The sequence below is a fragment of the Phacochoerus africanus genome, chromosome 8 (assembly GCF_016906955.1).
Source record: "Phacochoerus africanus isolate WHEZ1 chromosome 8, ROS_Pafr_v1, whole genome shotgun sequence".
Taxonomy (NCBI): Eukaryota; Metazoa; Chordata; class Mammalia; order Artiodactyla; family Suidae; genus Phacochoerus; species Phacochoerus africanus.
Window position 1 is genome coordinate 88,779,241 of NC_062551.1, and position 17,956 is coordinate 88,797,196.

The 17,956-nt window shown below is 56.1% G+C and overlaps 2 protein-coding genes across 2 annotated transcripts; one reads left to right on the plus strand and one right to left on the minus strand.

Annotated features, from left to right (window-relative positions):
- The first annotated feature begins 1,503 nt into the window (after positions 1-1,503).
- On the plus strand, positions 1,504-10,222 carry HPCA (hippocalcin). The gene is made up of 4 exons (XM_047793100.1): positions 1,504-1,555; positions 4,232-4,630; positions 9,030-9,135; positions 9,262-10,222. Exons 2-4 carry the CDS (start codon positions 4,253-4,255, stop codon positions 9,357-9,359), a joined length of 582 nt encoding a protein of 193 aa, XP_047649056.1. The 5' UTR covers positions 1,504-1,555; positions 4,232-4,252; the 3' UTR covers positions 9,360-10,222.
- Positions 10,214-17,116, minus strand: TMEM54 (transmembrane protein 54). Its single transcript, XM_047793099.1, has 6 exons — positions 16,951-17,116; positions 13,907-14,100; positions 11,497-11,556; positions 11,150-11,338; positions 10,891-11,025; positions 10,214-10,494 (listed from the first exon to the last, which is right to left on the minus strand). Exons 1-6 carry the CDS (start codon positions 16,964-16,966, stop codon positions 10,420-10,422), a joined length of 669 nt encoding a protein of 222 aa, XP_047649055.1. The 5' UTR covers positions 16,967-17,116; the 3' UTR covers positions 10,214-10,419.
- Between the last annotated feature and the right edge of the window lie 840 nt (positions 17,117-17,956).

The following is a 17,956-nucleotide window of genomic DNA, read 5'->3' on the forward strand; positions in this document are numbered from 1 at the left end:
GAGCCAGGAGGGTCCCAGCTGCTGCCATGGAAGTGGGAGGAGCTCTGTCCAGTCAGCTGATGATTGCCGTAGCCTCAACTTCAAAGTAGGTCCGGAAGCCAGACCCATCTCTGCCACCCTGGTCATCTCTGAGATGGCCCACTGATCCCACCCTAGCCCCTACTGCTCCACATCTGTTGAAAAGCAGAATGGCTGAATAAGCTGATACCGTTCCACTCTGCTCAAAGCCCCAGGATCTTTCTATCTCACCTGGAAAAAAACCTAAAGTCCTTGGCACGGTCTTAAGTACTGCCACCATCCCAGCCTCTGCACACTGATCTCGACTTTTCCCAAAACACTTATCCAATACACTAGATAATACACCAAAGGAATCCATTCCTTACTGTCCACTCCTGTAACTTCATTGGGAAGTGCCCGATAAATATTCATGCAATGAATGGATAAGGGCACATGGATTCAAGCTCAAGCCCACTGTCTCACTTGCTGTGAGACATTAGAAGAATCATTTTATCCCCTCTAAACCTCAGTTTTCTCATCTGTGACGTGGGGACAATAAGGGCCACCCCCTAGAGACAGAGAAAGGGCAAAATTCAAGCCCAGAATGTTGGGATTGCTGCCGAGGCTGGGCGAAGGAAGAAGCAGCCCCCATCCTGGCAGGACGAGCTGTGATGGGGGTCAGTGAATCCGGAGAGGAACAGTTCTGTCTGCAGGCAGGGGGCCTAGGCATCTCAGGTTCTCCCCAGTCCTCACATATCAAAATCCAGTGCAGGCATTGGCTCCGGAGAGAGGGAAGGGAGGGGGGTCTCTTGATTAGAGTGTTGGGGGGTGGGGGGGGGTGGGAGGACCAATTTTGATCAATGTTAGGAGGTGAGATTCCTTCTGGGAGCTATCCTGGGCACGAAATCCATAGTGATGGGCAAGAGATGGGGGAGGGGCTCTCTAAGGCAGAGGTGGGTTGGGGGGGCGTGTCTGCCCCCCCACTTCAGACTTCACGGACCGGAGGAGTGGGCGCTGCCCCCTCTTTGAAGAGCTCCGTTGGTTCCGGAGTTGAGGCGCGGGGGCAGGGAGGGTGCCTACGGAACCGCTCAGGATCCGAATCCCGCTCTCGGAGCGACGTGCGGCTCCCAGCCCAGGTAGGGATGGGGGAGGCCGGCGGGTAGAGGGGTTGTCCCCGGCTTAAGAAAGAGGTCTCTGGGCGGAGATCCCCCACCCTGTTCAGGCCTGAGTCGAGATGCTGAGGAGACGGGGACCTGTATCCTCCTCTCCCCGCGGGGTGCTCCCTCGTGAAGGGGACCGGGGACCTGAGAGCGTCCGCTTCCCTCTCCTGGGCAGGGGCGGGGGCGGAGCCTAGCCCGACGCTCCCGGCACTCCCAGGGCTGGAGGGAAAAGCAAGGAACGGGGACCCCCCCCAGGGGAGGGGCTCCGGGCAAACGCCGCGGGGCGTCTCCCTCGCAGTCCCGCCCCCCGCCCCCCGCCCGCCCTTCCGGCCGCCTCTGCCGCCGCGCGCCGCAGCAGCGCCGCCTTCCCTGCGCAGTCGGTGTCTCCGCGTCGCTGGGTGAGTGGGGGCCGCTCGGTCGGGGCTGGGGGGGTGCAAGGAGGGGACATCCTGGAGGTAGGGGCCACGTCCTGGGCTCCCCAACCCCGCCGCTCCTGTGCCTCCCGGGAATTTTCTCTCTGGGGACGCAGGGAGTGGGGGCTGCCCCAGGGAAAACACACGGCGCTCTCCAGGGTCCTGACCGTTGAGTGGCCAGCCCGGGGTATCGCGTTTCGGACGCCTCGGAGCGCCCCCTCGAGGAGGGGCCACGGGCCCGGCGCTCTCCGAGAGTGCCGGAAGGATTGAACCGGGAGGCCGGGGCAAGAGCTGGGGCTGGGTTGAATGAAGGGTTCGAGAGGGTCCTGGGGGCGGGGTTTCTCCCCGATGACCGGAGCTTAGGTCCTTCCCATTTGGGGGATTGGGGGTCTTAGGGGAGACGGCAGAATCTTCCGCTACCCTCATTTCCAAGTCTTCCAACTGGGAGGGGCAACTCTGAGGGTGGCAGGGAGGAGGGGGCACTGGAAGATCTCTCCTGCCGAGCACGTTTCTCTGCCCCCGCCCAGATGACCCAGTTCCTTGGACCTTGAGGAGGGGACTCAGGGACACACTCCACCGCCCTAGCCTCAGGCGTTTCCTCAGTGCCCTCCCACACACTTGTTCAGTGGGTCCTCAGCCTGGGGCAGAAGAGGCTGATTTAGAAAGGGGGGGCCACCAACTTACAGAAACATGGATGTGACACAGTGCTGAGGACACACACGGGTCCCCCAATGGCCACACAGGCACATTCCCCTCACACTGATGGGTGCATATCTAGTCACATGCACATTTATGCACATGCACAGATATGAATTGAAACACATAAGGAGCCAAATGCAGTGCAGAAGCCAGGGACACACATGCACACATGAGCACATGCACTCACACACGCTCACCCACGTGTGCACATGCGCCCACAAGGAACCCCCTTGCTCTGTCTCAAAGCTCCAAGCTGGGGTGAGATTCACCTGCACACACCCTACATCCCTGCCCAGAACCGCCTGGTTGTTCTCCGATGCCTTCCCTTTAGCCCTCCACAGTCTAACCTTCTGCCCTGACCGAGGGGACCTTCCTGAACTAGATGAAAGGTAAGTGTTGGGGGAGGCTTGACTGGCTAGGGGGTCTCCCTGGACGAGGGGACCCTCGTAGATTCTGAAAAGGGTTGCAGCTCCTTCTTCTGGCACCTGGCAGCACCCTTGGGTAATGAAAGAAAGATGGCAAGGGTGCTGAAGGGTCCCACGTGCAGCTGGCCATGTGAGAGGTGTCAGCATAGGAGCTGGTTTGTGATGGCATGTGTGAGACATGTGGGGTCGTGGGCTGGTGTGTCTTGATGTACAGGGTATGGGAGTTGTGCGTGCGTGGTGCTGTGTCAGTATGTGTGAGTTGTGGAGCAGAGGGAATGGTGTCGCGTGTGGAGGTATGGTGACCCTGGGTGGGTGTGAACTCGTATGTGAGTGGCGTGGGACCCAGTGTGTGGATTTGTGGGCTGTGTAGTATCATATGTGTCAGTAGATATTCATTTGTTTAATGGTTGAATTCTGGATACATGTAAATCACTTTTATTTATTTAATACTTAGGAAGCACTTTTATGTACAGGCATCTTTTGAAGTGTTACACATGAATTAATTAATTTAACCCCCACAACAATAATGAGGTAGCAGAGTTCCTGTTGTGGCACAGCGGAAATGAATCCGACTAGGAATCATGAAGTTTCAGGTTTGATCCCTGGCCTCGCTCAGTGGGTTAAGGATCTGGCATTGCCGTGAGCTGTGGTGTAGGTCACAGACACGGTATGGCTCGGATCCTGTGTTGCCGTGGCTGTGGTGTAGGCCAGCAGCTGTAGCTCCGATTGGACCCTTAGCCTGGGAACCTCCATATGCCGCAGGTTATGGAGGCATATGCAATACACCTAAATAATGCCTAAAAAAGCAATAATAATAATAATAATTAGGTGGCTATTATTACCCCACTTTACAGGAGGTAGAGAGAGTTTAAGGAACTTGCCCAAGGTGACCTTGCTGGAAAGAAGCAGAGCTAGGATTCAAATCTGGGTGTTCTGGCTCTGGAGCCCAGGCGAACACCTATCTTATGCTGCCTCTTGCCAGACACATGTGTTTGGGCTTCAGGTGTCTTTTGTGTGAGCAGGTGTATGTGAGGCAGTGAGGGGGCAGTGAGCAGGAGGGAACAGGACCAGAGGGCCTTTTTGCATATTCCCAGGTGACTCTGGGAGTCAGCCCTGTCACTCCATGGCTATGTGACCTGAACCAGGTCACCTCTCTTCCAGAGCCTACCTTCTCATCTGTAAAATGGGTGCTAACCCCAAGGCTTCATATTCTGAGGGTGAACACATGTACCTCTGTGGAGGCTCAGTGGCTGGCACTGACTAGGTCTTCAGTAAAGGTGAACCCCCCTTCTCTTCCTCTGTCTCCAGGTCTGTCCCCTGGGGAAGTAGAAGGTCTGGGGAAATAGTGTGGAGCTGACGCAGAGTCAGGGTGCCTGGGTGTGTGCAGGCTATGTGACCTTGGGCCAGCTCCTCTCTCTCCCTGGGTCAAAAGAGAGGCTGAGATGGCTGGGTGCCTGGGGGCCCTTCTGGAGTGCTGTCAAGGGACTGAGAGGGCCTGACCCCTCCTCTCTGTTCCTCGACCCCCTCGGGGACCCAGGTGGAACTTGGCTCCGCGGCCATGGGCAAGCAGAACAGCAAGCTGCGGCCAGAGATGCTGCAGGACCTGCGGGAGAACACGGAGTTCTCGGAGCTGGAGCTGCAGGAGTGGTACAAGGGCTTCCTCAAGGACTGCCCCACAGGCATCCTCAACGTGGACGAGTTCAAGAAGATCTACGCCAACTTCTTCCCCTACGGCGACGCCTCCAAGTTCGCCGAGCATGTCTTCCGCACCTTCGACACCAACAGCGACGGCACCATCGACTTCCGGGAGTTCATCATCGCGCTGAGCGTGACCTCGCGTGGCCGCCTGGAGCAGAAGCTCATGTGGGCCTTCAGCATGTACGACCTGGACGGCAACGGCTATATCAGCCGCGAGGAGATGCTGGAGATCGTGCAGGTGGGCCCCCGGGGCCCCTGAGACTGCCAGGTGCAGGGCCCAGCAGCTTGCACCCACCAGCCCTCTTTATCCTCTCCAGAGCTTTGTGGGTAGGCAGAGGCAGCTGCTATTCTTACTACCCATTTTTAAAAGTCTTTAATAGGAAGTAATTTCCAATATAAAGTTGAGAAAACTTCCATATGCGCTTTACCCTGATTAACATTGGGGTTTGCTGATTAACATTGACCACATTTTCTTTAGCATTGAGTGTGTTTGTGTGTGTGTGTGTGTGTAATGTTTTGTTGTTGTGAACATGACCCTCTATCCATGAACACATCAGGATAGATTTCCTCAGAACAGGGACATTCTCTTACATAACCCATAATATGATTATCAAAGTCAGGACATTTAACATAGAAACAATGCTATTATCTAACTTAGAGACCATATTGAATTCTGCCAACTGTCTCAATAATGTTCTTTATAGCATTTTTTTGCCCTGGTCCAGAGTCACACCCTACATTTAGTCATCATGTCTCTTTAGGCCCCTTTAATCTGTAACAGTTCTTCAGTTTTTGTTTTTCAAAACTTGACATTTCTGCAGAGTACAGGCCAGTTATGTTTCATTGATCCTCATTTACTCAGGAGGAAACGGATGCTCAGAGAGGTAAAGACATTTGCTCAAGATCACACAGCCTGGGAATGGGCCACCCAGTTCTATCGCCCACATTCCATCTGGGTACCCAGCCACCTTCCAACTAAGAGCCGAGTACTGAGTGAGATGCTTATACTCATGAGATCAGTGCATCCTTCCTGATCAACCCCATGAAGCTCAGAGAGGTGAGGTGGCTTGCTTAACATTACACAGCATCTAAGTAGAGTCAAGTTCAAGTTGGCTGCAATGCCTCTGAGCTGCCTCTAAAAAGGGGTCTGGCCTCCAGTTTGGGAGTTGGCTTCAACTCTTAGATTGTTCATCTGTAAAATGAGGCTGGGGAGGCTGACCTCACAGGGAAACAAGAACCTGATAGGAATGTCTTTTCTTAGTACAGGTTTGACACGTGTTAGTTTTATCTCGAAAACCTTCCACACATCATCCATCCCCTCAGCAACACTGAGGTCCATCAGGGCTCTGGTTCCTATTTTTTTTTTTTTTTGGTCTTTTTAGGGCCACATCGCAGCATATGGAGGTTCCCAGGCTAGGGGTCAAATCGGAGCTCCAGCTGCTGGCCTATGCCATAGCCACAGCAATGTGGGATCTTAGCCATGTCTGTGACCTACAGTGCAGCTCGCAGTGATGCCACATCCTTAACCCACTGAGGGAGGCCAGGGATCGAACCCATGTCCTCATGGATACTAGATGGGTTTGTTACTGAGCCACAGCGGCAACTCCTTCTGGTTCCATTTTACCTGTCCAGTTCCTTGTTCACTTTTTCCCCTGAGCCTCTGTTTCTTCACCTGTAAAACGAGGATGTTAACCCCCTTCTTCAAAGGCTATTGTGGGAACAAAGCAAGATAGGGACTCTAGCAGAGGGCCTGGTATATTACTGGTATTTGGTAAATGTTAGCAATTGTCAGTTATTTTCTCCTCTGCACAGTCTCTGCTCCAGCCAGAATCGCCTTTTCACCATCCTTGGAATGTGCTGCTTTGTACAGGCTCTTGCTTCCCTTCCTTCTGCCTCTCTGGATCCTTTCCCTTCTGGTCCCTCAGATCTGCTGGCTGCCCCCCGCCCCCCATGTATCTAGGCTCTACTGGACTCTTGCCTTTGGTTTCCAGATGTGCTCTCTCCAGCGAGAGTAGAATGGGTTGCCTTGAGATGTGGTATCTTCCCTATGCCTATCGCTAGGGGAACACCTTAATGTTTGTCAATGACTCCCATGGGCCAGGCATTAATTCTCTGGTTGATGGATAGTGGGGAGTTCTGGGGTTCCTGGTGGAAGGGTTGGGGTAGCCAACCTTCTGGGGAAGATCATTCAGGGATATCAGGCAGCAGCTGGATACCCACCAATTCGGAGGGATGTTCATATCTTTAACCATTTCATGTGGCTGCACTGGCGTATGCTAGTAAATCTCAGCCTTGCTGGAGGCTCAAAGCCCAGGGCATCACTCAAGCCAGCACCATTCTTTGGGCATCCTCAGGAGGCTTCCCGGCTGGCCTCGGCTATCTAGGCCCTGGTTTGCTCTATGGCAGCCCAGAGGCCCCAGACGGCGAGTGCAGACAGAACTCTGCAAACCCTAGCGACTGATTAATTACGAGTCGGCTCCAGCGAAACAATGAGTGAGCAGTAATTCCAGACAATTAATTAGGAGGCCCAGGAGAACGGTTTTCACAGGGGAGCCGTCACTGTCTAGGTCACTTGCTCAGTCCTTCTCAGAACCCAGGCCTGTGTCAGGTGGTGGGCACACTGGAAGGGAAAAGACTCTACCTGAGCCTCCTGGAACTCCCACTCTGCTGGGAGACAAGCATGCAGGCCATACTGGCCAGCTTGGTGACAGAAGTGAAAAGGTGACATCTGAGAGTCCCAGGGACTGAAGGGCAGGGAGGACCTGAGGATGTGGTGGATGAATAATGATTATGATATGAGTTGCTGTTTACTGACCATCTAGTCTTGCCAACTATCCAATCCTAACTCCCTTATCAGGATAGTCTAATGCTTGGAGGGGTCATCAGCATCCCACAAGCATCTATCCAGCCGCTAAGAGGAAGCAGGTTCTAATCTGGTCTCTGTCATCAATTCCCTTTCTGAGCCTCAGTTTCTTGTCTCGATCTCAATACCTGCTTTTCAGAGCTGTTGCAAGCATGAGAATAATGCATGTGAAGTCCCTTGCACATAGTAGGGGTCTGTAAATGGTAGCTAGTGTTATTGTTCCAGGCAGAAACTGTAAATGCTGGGAATCCTGAAAGGCATAGGGGTGTTTGGTTGTGGCAAAATCACTTACTGGGGGAGGCCTGATGGAGAGGTCAGCAGGGACCAGAGTGTGAAGTGCCTTGAATGCCAAGGGCCAAATGTTTGGACTCGGTGAAGGAAGGCAGTGGGAGGTGCCAACAGCTTTTAAACAAGGGAGTCCCTGCCAGATGCCAGGCACTGTGCCTACGTTCTGGGGATCTGAGCACTAGCTAGATGTCTATGGTTCTCATCTGTATGCTGGGGGCAAGGAGCACTCCTACAAAGGCATAATTTCTTCAGAGAAGTGTCTCCAAAGGGGACTCTGGGGCAGCGTATGGGCCCTGACCCACCCTGGATCAGAGGAGGCCTCCCTAACAAAGCACCATGTAAAGAGAGCCCCAAGGAGGAGTGGGAGGCAGCAGAAGGAGCGTGGGGCAGCATCCAGAAGGAGCCGGGTGCAAGGCGGTCCTGGAGGGAGGCCTGTGTAAGATGGGAATGAGGGGGCGGCCCCTGGGCTGGGGACTTGCTGATGGAGATCTGAGTTTGGGAAACTCTTTCAGAGGTAGCGTAGGGAACAGACCCGAGGGAGAGAGGCCCGAAGAGACCACTGCGGGAGGCCAAAGCCGAATCTGAAGCTAGGGAAGGTTATGGGACAGGAGAAGAAGGCAGACTTCTTGGAGGTGTCAGTAGTAAAAAGCTGGTAGAGTGAGATGACCGGTCTGGTCCTTGAGCTCTGGGCCCCAGGACCCAGCCCACAGACCAAGCCCTATGTGCTCTGTGTACACTTACCGTGAAAATCCCTCCTTTGAGTCGCCTCCGGAGCTCCTGTACCTGGCACCTGCGGTCCTGGGCCCAGCACAGCCCAAGCTCTCCTCGCCCCCAGCAGATGCGCCTATGCGTTTATTTGCGTTATATCCCCGCTCCCTGTGGGCCCAGCAGCCTCTGGCCCCCAGCCCTCAGGGCGATCCTGCGCCCCCTGCTGGCCACAGTGGCATCGCAGCCCAGTGCCACCACCCCCACCTTGACCAGCGCCCCCTGTCGGCCATCGAGTGCGGGCCTTTTCCTGGAGCCCTGGAATTTCAGAGAAGTAGTTCTTCGAACCTGGTACTTAACCCGGTACTTGTGGCGCTCGGCAAGAGCTCCTAAGTCCTGGGTGCCAGGCCCTTCGCCATCTGGGCCCCGATGTCCTCCAGCATCTCTCCTGACCGCCTGCATTCAGCCACCTCCAAATTCCCAGCGCCCACTCAGAGCTTCCCGCTTCGGGGCCTTTGTACACGCAGATCTCTCTGCCAGCAATCCCTTTCCCACCGAGTGCCCCGAGGAAACTTGGTCCGGGCCAGCTCCAAGAGCCCCCTCTTCTGGGAAGCCATCCCAGTCACTCCTTCCCCAGTTACTCACGCCTCCGTCACCCCCTCTCCGCCTCACCACGGCGAGAGCAGCGATCGTCGGCACAGCTGGGGGCGTTTTGCAAAGTTGGGGGTGGAGGGTTCAGGCAGGCTCCCCTCACTCCCTGCCTTCCCCACCCGCCCCCTAGGCCATTTACAAGATGGTTTCTTCCGTGATGAAGATGCCAGAGGACGAGTCGACCCCGGAAAAGAGGACGGAGAAAATCTTCCGCCAAATGGATACAAACAACGACGGTGAGGAGGCCGGGGCGGGGCGGGGCGGGGCGGGCGCCACTCCCCCTTCCTCTTCTGCTGTCCTGCTCTGCGTCCCCTCGCTTTGCTGCCGCCTTCTCCCCCATCATTGCGCCCCTTGTCTCGCAGGCAAGCTGTCCCTGGAGGAGTTCATCCGCGGGGCCAAAAGCGACCCGTCCATCGTGCGTCTGCTGCAGTGCGACCCCAGCAGCGCCTCCCAGTTCTGAGCAAGAGGAGCCGGGTTTCCCCTCCCCGCCGTCACTGGCCCTCTCCCGGCTCTCAGCTTCCTCGCCCTTGTGTCTATTCCAGGCTGAGGTCAGATTGCCAGCCCCAGGGTCTGCCCTCTGGGAAGCCTACGGAGAAAGGAATCCTGCAGTCCCCTCAACGTCCAAGCAAGCCGGTGGTTAGCAACGCCCAGTTCAAGAGTCGGTCTCTCCCTTGGCAGTGATAGACACAGGCTCTGGCTTGGTCTGCCCCTCGGAGTCCACCCTCCCTTACCTAGATACCAGAACTCCAGCCTCTCCCTCGCCCCCACCAGCCATGAGGCCAGACTTCCCTTCCCCAGCCATGGGGCAAGCTCCCCCACGTCTACCCCCACCCTTGTAGATCTCAGCCTTGGTGGAATTGGGAATCATACCCAGGTAAGGAGCGTGTTCTTTTATTTGGAGCCGAGAGAAAGATTCTAGATGTGTGGGGGTTTGAGGAAAAACCTTCCTTGAGCCATCCTTCCTCCCAGGAGGGCCCCAACACTGCCTGCTCCTGCCCTTGTTGGCTTGGAGGCTGTGATGCAAAAGGAAAATCTCCTGATTCCAGCCCCCCAGCTGTGCATCCCATGAACCCCTGCCTGCGTTTCAGCACTTGGATGAACACAGATCCACGGACCCCTCTCCTGTATATCTTGTCTCTCTCTCTCTCTCTCTCAAACACACACACACACACACACACACACACACACACACACACATGCACGCAGGCCCCAGACAGATGGGCATAAATACCTAGAGCCCCACCCTCTGTGTCCTGTGTGGGAACAAAGCACGGCCCCCTTGGCTGAGCCCCTCCCCCACTGCATGCATCCATATGGAGCATCTCTGTTGTTTTTATTAACTTCAGAATAAAGTCTCGTTTCAGTGCAGTGGGCTGGGTGGCTGGAGTAGGGGGGTGAAAGCCCCACCCGGGTCCTGGAGTTGCGGCCGAGTCCTCTTGGCTGGCTCCAGGAATCCCGGCCTGATCACAGTGCAGACTTGGGTGCAGGGCTCTAGTGGCCATGGGGCGAGGCATTTGCGGTCAGAGGGTCAATGGCCCAGAGCTAGTGCAGCTTGGCAGGTCACGGTCCTCCACAGACTCTGGGCTTTCCTGCATCTGTGGAGACAACGGAGGCTGCCAGGCCTGCTGGCTCTGGGTCTGGGTCTCCTCCTCCAGGACATCCAGAACATGCGGGGCTGGGAGGATCTTCAAGGCGAAGGGACGTGACTACTCTCCACTATGCAAGAGGCAGGCCATACCCTTGGAGTGCCCCCCGTTCCAGCCCAGATACCTCTTCCCATCCTGGGCCTTGGGAGAGCCAGGTGTCAGCTGTATGGCTTAGCTGGGAGATCTGAGCTCTCTGAGCCTCCAAGCCTCTCCCTTTGGTCCTGGGGAGAAAGCTGTTGCCCCAGTTTTCAAGAAGAGTGGGGGCAGATTGGCCTGGGCTTCCCAGGAGGGGCTTCCAGGAAATATGGGAAGTCAGGACTTGGGGTGGGGGATGGCAGGCCTTACCATGTGGTGGCTGCTTTTCCCCAACCAGGGCCTCAGTTCCAGCAGCTGGTGGGCGAGCTGGGCGCAGCGCACAGCAAACACACTCTCTGCCACGCAGAACAGTAACGAGATGCCCCAGAGGCACAGGCTGGAGCTCTGTTTGGGGACAAGGGATCAGAGACGGCTGCCTGGGATTGCAAAGTGGAGGGTGGGACTCCAAGAACACTTCCCACCTCTGATGAGCACCTGATGTCCCCCCAGGCCAGGCCTAAGCACTTACGTAAATGCGTGTGGGGTCGAAGGGACAGTCAGGCGCCAGTGCCAGTAGTTCGGGGCTCCCAAAAGTGCAGGCAGCTAGGAGTGCCCGGCCTTGGGTGGCAAAGGTCACAGCGATTGAGGCCAAGAGGCCGAGAGCACAGGTCAGAGAGAGAAGGGCACAGGCCACGTTCGAGCTAAACACTGTCCAGCGCTGGATGAGAGAGGCCACTGGTCAGCGGACATTGGGCTCAGCTCCATGGGCAGCTCTGGCCCCCATGGGATCAGCCTCAGCTTCTCCAAGGGAGCCAGGCTCTTGGGGGTGGCTGCTGCCCCCACCCCTACAGCCCCATCCCAGGAGATGCCACATACCAGGGGGCTGCTGGGGAGGTAGCGTGACAACACGATGGCTGCAATGCCAGAGATGATGACCTGTGGAGGAGGCTTAAGTCAGTTCTGGCCCCCCAGCTGCAGGAGAGTGGGCAGGGGGCAGGGCCACTCTCCAATAAAGACCCACCAAAGCCTAGTCCTGCCCTCCAAGCCCCAAGCCCCTGCTCAGCTTTGGTCTCATTACCTCCATCTGAACAGGGGTTCTGTCTCTTCATGGTTCAGCCCTGAAGTGATGTTTCTAAAACGCAATCACTTTGTGCCTACAACCTTCCATGACTCCCCACTGCTTACAGCTGTGTTTTCAAATGGGGACCTGTGTATCCACAGGGCCATGTCACAGGACATATATGACGTGTCTCCCTGGACTGGAAAAGGTTTTGGGAAAGACTAAGTAACTCAACTGGCAAGGAACTAAAAAACAAACGTGTTATTTGAAAATTAACCAGGATACCTTATGGAGTAGAAATCAAAATCCCTAGGAGTATTTTAAGTTATTTCAGGCCCAGGAGTTCCTGTTGTGGCTCAGCAGTAATGAACCTGACTAGTATCCATGAGGATGCAGGTTCCATCCCCGGCCTTGCTCAGTGGGTTAAGGATTGCTGTGGCTGTGGTGTAGGCTGGTGGCTACAGCTCTGATTCGTCCCCTAGCCTGGGAACTTCCATATACTGCAGGTGCAGCCCTAAAGTAAAATAAAGTAAAAAGGTAAGTTAGACCAGGCCTTCAGTGACTGGTCCCAGTCCCATCAATTTCTCAGCTCCATCTTGGACCGGTCTCTTTTTCTTATCGTCCCGGGTATGGACACACACTCATAGCCTGCCCTTGACGCTACCTACACAGAGTCTTCTCAGGAATGGCCTTCCTGCTCTTCTTTACCTGCTCGGTTCTTCCTCCTGCAGGCCTCCCAAACCACCCCTGGTCCCCAGAGGGGAACCCACCCCACTGTTTAGCCCACCAGCTGGCCTCTGAATCTTCTGGGTTCTATTCAGCCAGGCTCACTCCTTCACGCCATCACTCTACTAGGCATGGGCTGGATCCACAGGAGGCAGGTGAGATGATGGGGGCGGAGGGGGGGCACCCAGCAATGCCTCTAATGCCCAGTGCAGCCACAAGTAAATGCCACAAACTCTTTGGGCTGAGTCCCCTTCAGCAGGATGAGCTCATGGAAAGGTTTGGCTTTGGCGATAGTCACAGATTGTTTCACATCCAGCGTGGCTTTTCTGTATCGGCAGGAGGTTGGATGAATCCCTGCATCTGGGTTTCCCCCTCTGTAAAGTGGGGATAATGGCCCCATGTTGCAGGGAGCTGTGGGATTCACTGAGGAAATAAGGGCACAGCTGAAGTGGTCCAGCCTGGAGCCCATCTCTGGGGGACCTCCTAACCCCGAGCTCACTGCTTTCCCTGCCTTCCTCACAAGGCTGGTGAGAGGAACAAACAACAATAAGAGTAACTCCAAGGGACAATGCACATATCTGCACAGCCTGGCTCTGGACCACCCACTGAGGCTCTCCTACCTGCTGGGGCCTGTGATCCTTGCTTACCCTAGCCTTGGGGCCAGCAGGCTCTCGAAGCTTCATTTTGCAAAGGAGGAAACAGCTCAGAGAGAGAAACAAGTCCCTCAGCCAGGAGATGGCAGGGATGGATGCAGACACTGAAGGGCAGATGTTCCCTCTGATGGTGGGAAACGGCTTTATGAACTTGGAACACCAGGCCCCTTCATTCATGTATTGATCCGGTCATCACACAGCCACCATTTATTGAGCACTTACTATAGACCAGGCCTCATGCTAAGCTCCTGCTAAACTGGTTTTGTCGGTGTCTCCAGGACAGACCGTATCCATTCCCGCCTCCTCACCTTTGCACCTGCCACTCTCTGTACTTGAAATGCCATCCCAGCTTCCCCTCCTACCTGCTGGCCCCAGCAGGCCTCATGCCTGGGTTATGGTCATTGCAGCCTGTTGCTGCACTGCTATTCATCCACCAAAACCCACCTCAGGGGCCTCCACATCTGGGAACCCTCCTGAATGGAGCGGATGCTCCTTCCTTCTGTCCAGCAGTGCCTTGACCATTTCCTTATGGTGATAATAATCCGAGCTCACAGCAGGGCACGCTAACCACGTTCCAGGCACTAGGCTTAGCCCTTTATGTGGATGATTTCAAATCCACACTCATCAGGACCCTCTGAGATGGACACCGTTTCCATCCTCATCTGACAGATGAGGGAGCTGAGGCAAACAGAGGTTGGGTGACCCATGTAGCTGGTAAGTGGCAGAACAGGAGTTCGTGCTTGGGGCTCTCTGCCTGCCCACTCCAGGCTCTAGGTGGGGACTCCTCGAAGACCTTTCCAGCCCCCTGCAGCCCCCTTCTCCCAGGTCCCTCCCCGGCTGGCCATACCACGATGGCCGAAGTGACAGAGAGGATGTTGACCACGCAGTACTGCAGGGCCACGGCATCATGGGGGGCGGTCACATAGCGCAGCACGGTGCCGTGCAGCAGCGCAGCTGCGATGAAGCTCACGTGGCCCAGCACCACCAGCACCAGCCCCATCTTCATCAGCACCTTCCGGAAGTCACTTGCACTCAGGCCACCTGAGGGACAGCCAGCCATGTCAGGGTCACGGGTGGGGCACATCCTGCTGGGCGGGGGAGGAAACTGAGGCCCTGACAAGAGTGATGGACATAGGTTCTAAATCTATTACCGGATGACTTGGGGCCAGTGATTTGTATTCTCTGAGCCTCAGTTTCCTCATCAGGAAAAGGGGTTCACAGTGCTTTCATGAGCATCCTTGGAACTCTTAAGGCTGGAAAAACACACAGGTGGGACTTTATAAAGGGTAACAGTCCTTATTAGTGTTCAAGGTCGTGAGTGGCACGGTCAGGATTTGGACCCAGATCTCTAGCTCAAGACATATGATCCTTCCACTAAGCTTCACATCCACTGATTTTGTCAGTCATACATTCGTTACATCAATGTTCACTGACTGCCTGCTCCACAACAAACCCTCAGGTACCATAGAGAGCTAGCTGTCCAGGCCCCAAAGAGCCCCCTAGTTCGCTGGGCGGGGGTCAGGTCCAGTGCGGGATTCAGAGCAGTGGACTGGGCCTGGCACACAGTAGGACACTCAATTCATAATTGCTGAAGTGACTCAGGGCAAGAAACTCAAACTTTCTTTTTGTCTTTTTTTTTTTTTTTTTTGCCATTTCTTGGCCCACTCCCGTGGCATATGGAGGTTCCCAGGCTAGGGGTCGAATCGGAGCTGTAGCCGCTGGTCTACGCCAGAGCCACAGCAACTCGGGATCCGAGCCGCGTCTGCAACCTACACCACAGCTCACGGCAATGCCGGATCGTTAACCCACTGAGCAAGCGCAGGGACCGAACCCGCAACCTCATGGTTCCTAGTTGGATTTGTTAACCACTGCGCCACGACGGGAACTCCTCAAACTTTTTTTTTTTTTTGGTCTTAGGGCCGTACCTGCAGCATATGGAGGTTCCCAGGCTAGGGGCTGAATCAGAACTGCAGCTGCTTGCCTACACCACAGCCCCAGCAACTCAGAGATCTGAGCTGCATCTGCGACCTACACCACAGCTCACGGCAACGCCGGATCTTTAACCCACTGAGCAAGGCCAGGGATCGAACCCCTCTCCTCGTGGATACTAGTCGGGTTCATTAACCACTGTGCCACGATGGGAACTCCCAAGAAGCTCAAACTTCTGAGTCTCCATTTCGTCATCTGTCATATGGGAAGAATAACCCTTGTTTCCCGGTGGGGAAGGAGGGCCCCATGAGGACATTGATGGCAAAGTGGGCCATACTCTGAGGGTGCTGGGAAAACCAAGCTCTTGGTGCAGGGACAAGGTAAGCTGGGGAGGCTGGGATCAAAAAAACATCAGGGATTCACGTGCAGATTCTGAGTGTCCAAGTGGCTACATGCCCTCAGGACCAGGGAGCACTCTTCCTGGCTGTTTCAGATCTGCTTTTTGGAATGTCCCCCATGGGTCCTGGCCCTGCCCTTAGGACACACACCATACTGGCCCCTTGGGCCCACCACCCTCACTCTAGCCAGCTCTGTGAGATGGAAGACTCGCCTGGCCCCTAGAGCTAAACACCCACCCCTCTTCCTTTAGCGGCTCCTTGGGAAAACCCTGCGTCCCTTCCTAGACCTCAGTGTCCCCAGCTGTGGCAGAAAGAATTGGGTTATATTTCACAGAGGGGAACTCTGTAGTTAAAAAGAAAGGAAGAAAGAAATCCCTAGACTGGATGTTCTTGGGCGCCAGGTGCCAAGAGGAGGTCTCCAGGGAGCAGGGAGGCCTGGGGCTACTCAGTCACAGCCCCTCTGTGTGACACCGGCCTCTCTCTTTTCTGGGCCCCAGATTCCCCATATATAAAATGGGAAGGGGTTGGTCTAGGGGGTCTCTGAGACCCCAGGAGCCTACAGGACCCTCTGTGGCTGCACCACATTCAGGGAAATCAAAGAGCAGGCACTGTGGTACTGGATGGCATTGTAAAGATTAACTGCTGGGCAAACAGGAAGAGGCAAGGCAGCTTTATCCCAGGGGCCTGACCCACTTTATCCCAACCACCCACCCACCTGGCCACCCAGACACCACCCAGCTCAGGGCTGGGCTCAGGAACAACAGCGCCCCACGACCAAGACTAGGTCAGACTAGCTTGGAGCTGTGCCTGGAGCACTGGACAGAGTCTCAGGACAGCCTCAAGCTTCTGTGCGTCTACGTTACCACCCTCGGAGCCCTCAGCAATGGGGTTGGCAGAGTGGCAAGCCCGTGATTGCCCCATAGGAGCTAACTTCATTCTCACTGTTGCCCCAGGAGGTGGTGCTACCCTCCCCACTTTACAGATGAGAAAACCAAGGCTCACACAATCTCTTGGCTGGAGTAGGGACGCCCCCCCCCCCCACAGGTCTGTCTGATGCTCAAGAGCAGCATCACTGTGTCCAGGGAGTGAGGGGAGGGGACACATCGGTCTCACTCCTCGGCCTGGATCCTGTTTGCCAACGGCCCCTCCCACTCCGCCTGGTTGGGGGAGTGGGAGGGTTATGGAAGCGGGAGCCCTTGGCGACGCTGAGGAAGCAAAGAGCAGGTAGCCTCGGGCTCGGAACTCTCTGGGTTCTGAACCCCCCTCCTTCTGCTCTCCCTTCTGAGCAAGGGGGCGCTGCTCTCCTCCCACCTGGGGGTCCCTCGTCCGCAGGAAAGTGGGGGCGGGCGAGGAGCTACTTGGAGAAGATTCCGGCATCCACCCCCCCGCTACCCCCCCCCCCCCCCGGCTCCAGCTCGGTGCTGGGGAAACTGAGGCCCAGAGCAGAAAGTGACCTGCAGAGAAGGCGGCCTGAACCCCGGGGCTCCGGGCTCCCACTCCTGTGCTCCGCCCCTGCCAAGGATGTGGGGCGGGTTCGCCAGCCCCGCAGTCCCCCACGGCTCACCCAGGCGCTGGCACATCTCGGCTCCCGGGCGGCGTTCTCGCGGCAGCTTCAGCGGGGCTCCAGACGCTGCAGGCGGCCGGGCGGCCCGGCTCCCATCCTGGTCCGCAGCCGCCGCTCGCCCAGCACAGCCCGCGCCGCGCCCACTTCCCGCCTCGAGCCCTGGGCTCCCGGCGCCCGGCCGGCCTCCCTTCCCGTCACCCCCTGGGCGGCCCGGCCCCGGGAGGGACCTGACTGCTCGTTTGCATCCCGGGCCGGTCTGACTGGCTGGGCAGCCCTTCCTGGCCCGCCCGGCTGAATCACGGAGCAGGCCCCACCTCCCCGCGCCAGCCCCGGGTGCCGGCGGCGCCCGGCCGCTCCCCTCCGCTCCTAACCCGCCCGGCTTCGGGGATGCCCATTTTACAGATGAAAACTGAGCCCTAGAGGAGCCGCGATCGTCTGGGCTGGGGAGTGAGATGGGGGCCAGATGCGCGGTTGCCATGACCTGGTGGGCACCTGGACAGGAAAGCCCCAGGGTGAAATTTGGGAATCCACTTCTTTCTAGAGGATGGGGAAGTTCAACTCTCTGGAGAACCAGGGTCTGTCCTGCACCTGCTGTGTGACCTCAAGAAAATCACATTTTGTCCTTGCCCTGGCCTTCAGTTCCCCACGCGGAGCAAGGTGCTTTACTTCACTATGTGTGGGGGTGTGGGGGTGTGGGGGATGGGGAGTACCTCTGTTTCCTTGTCAGAAAGTCAGGGATTATAATTCCTGTTCCCTAAAGTCGTGGTGAGCTACAAAAATGAGATCAAACGCTTTGAAAACCTTCTAGATTATCTTTACAGATGAAGGATAGACCTAGCAGGAGCACATAGTAGGAGCTTTACTGTTACCCACTATTGGTTACTGTGCCCCTTCAGTGTGTCGGGATGACTCCAGTCCTCCTTTGTTTCATCCACAACGTGTAGGAATGGACTTGGCAAGAGTGACCAATGGGAAGTGGTGGAGTAGTGGGTCTCTGTGCCCACAT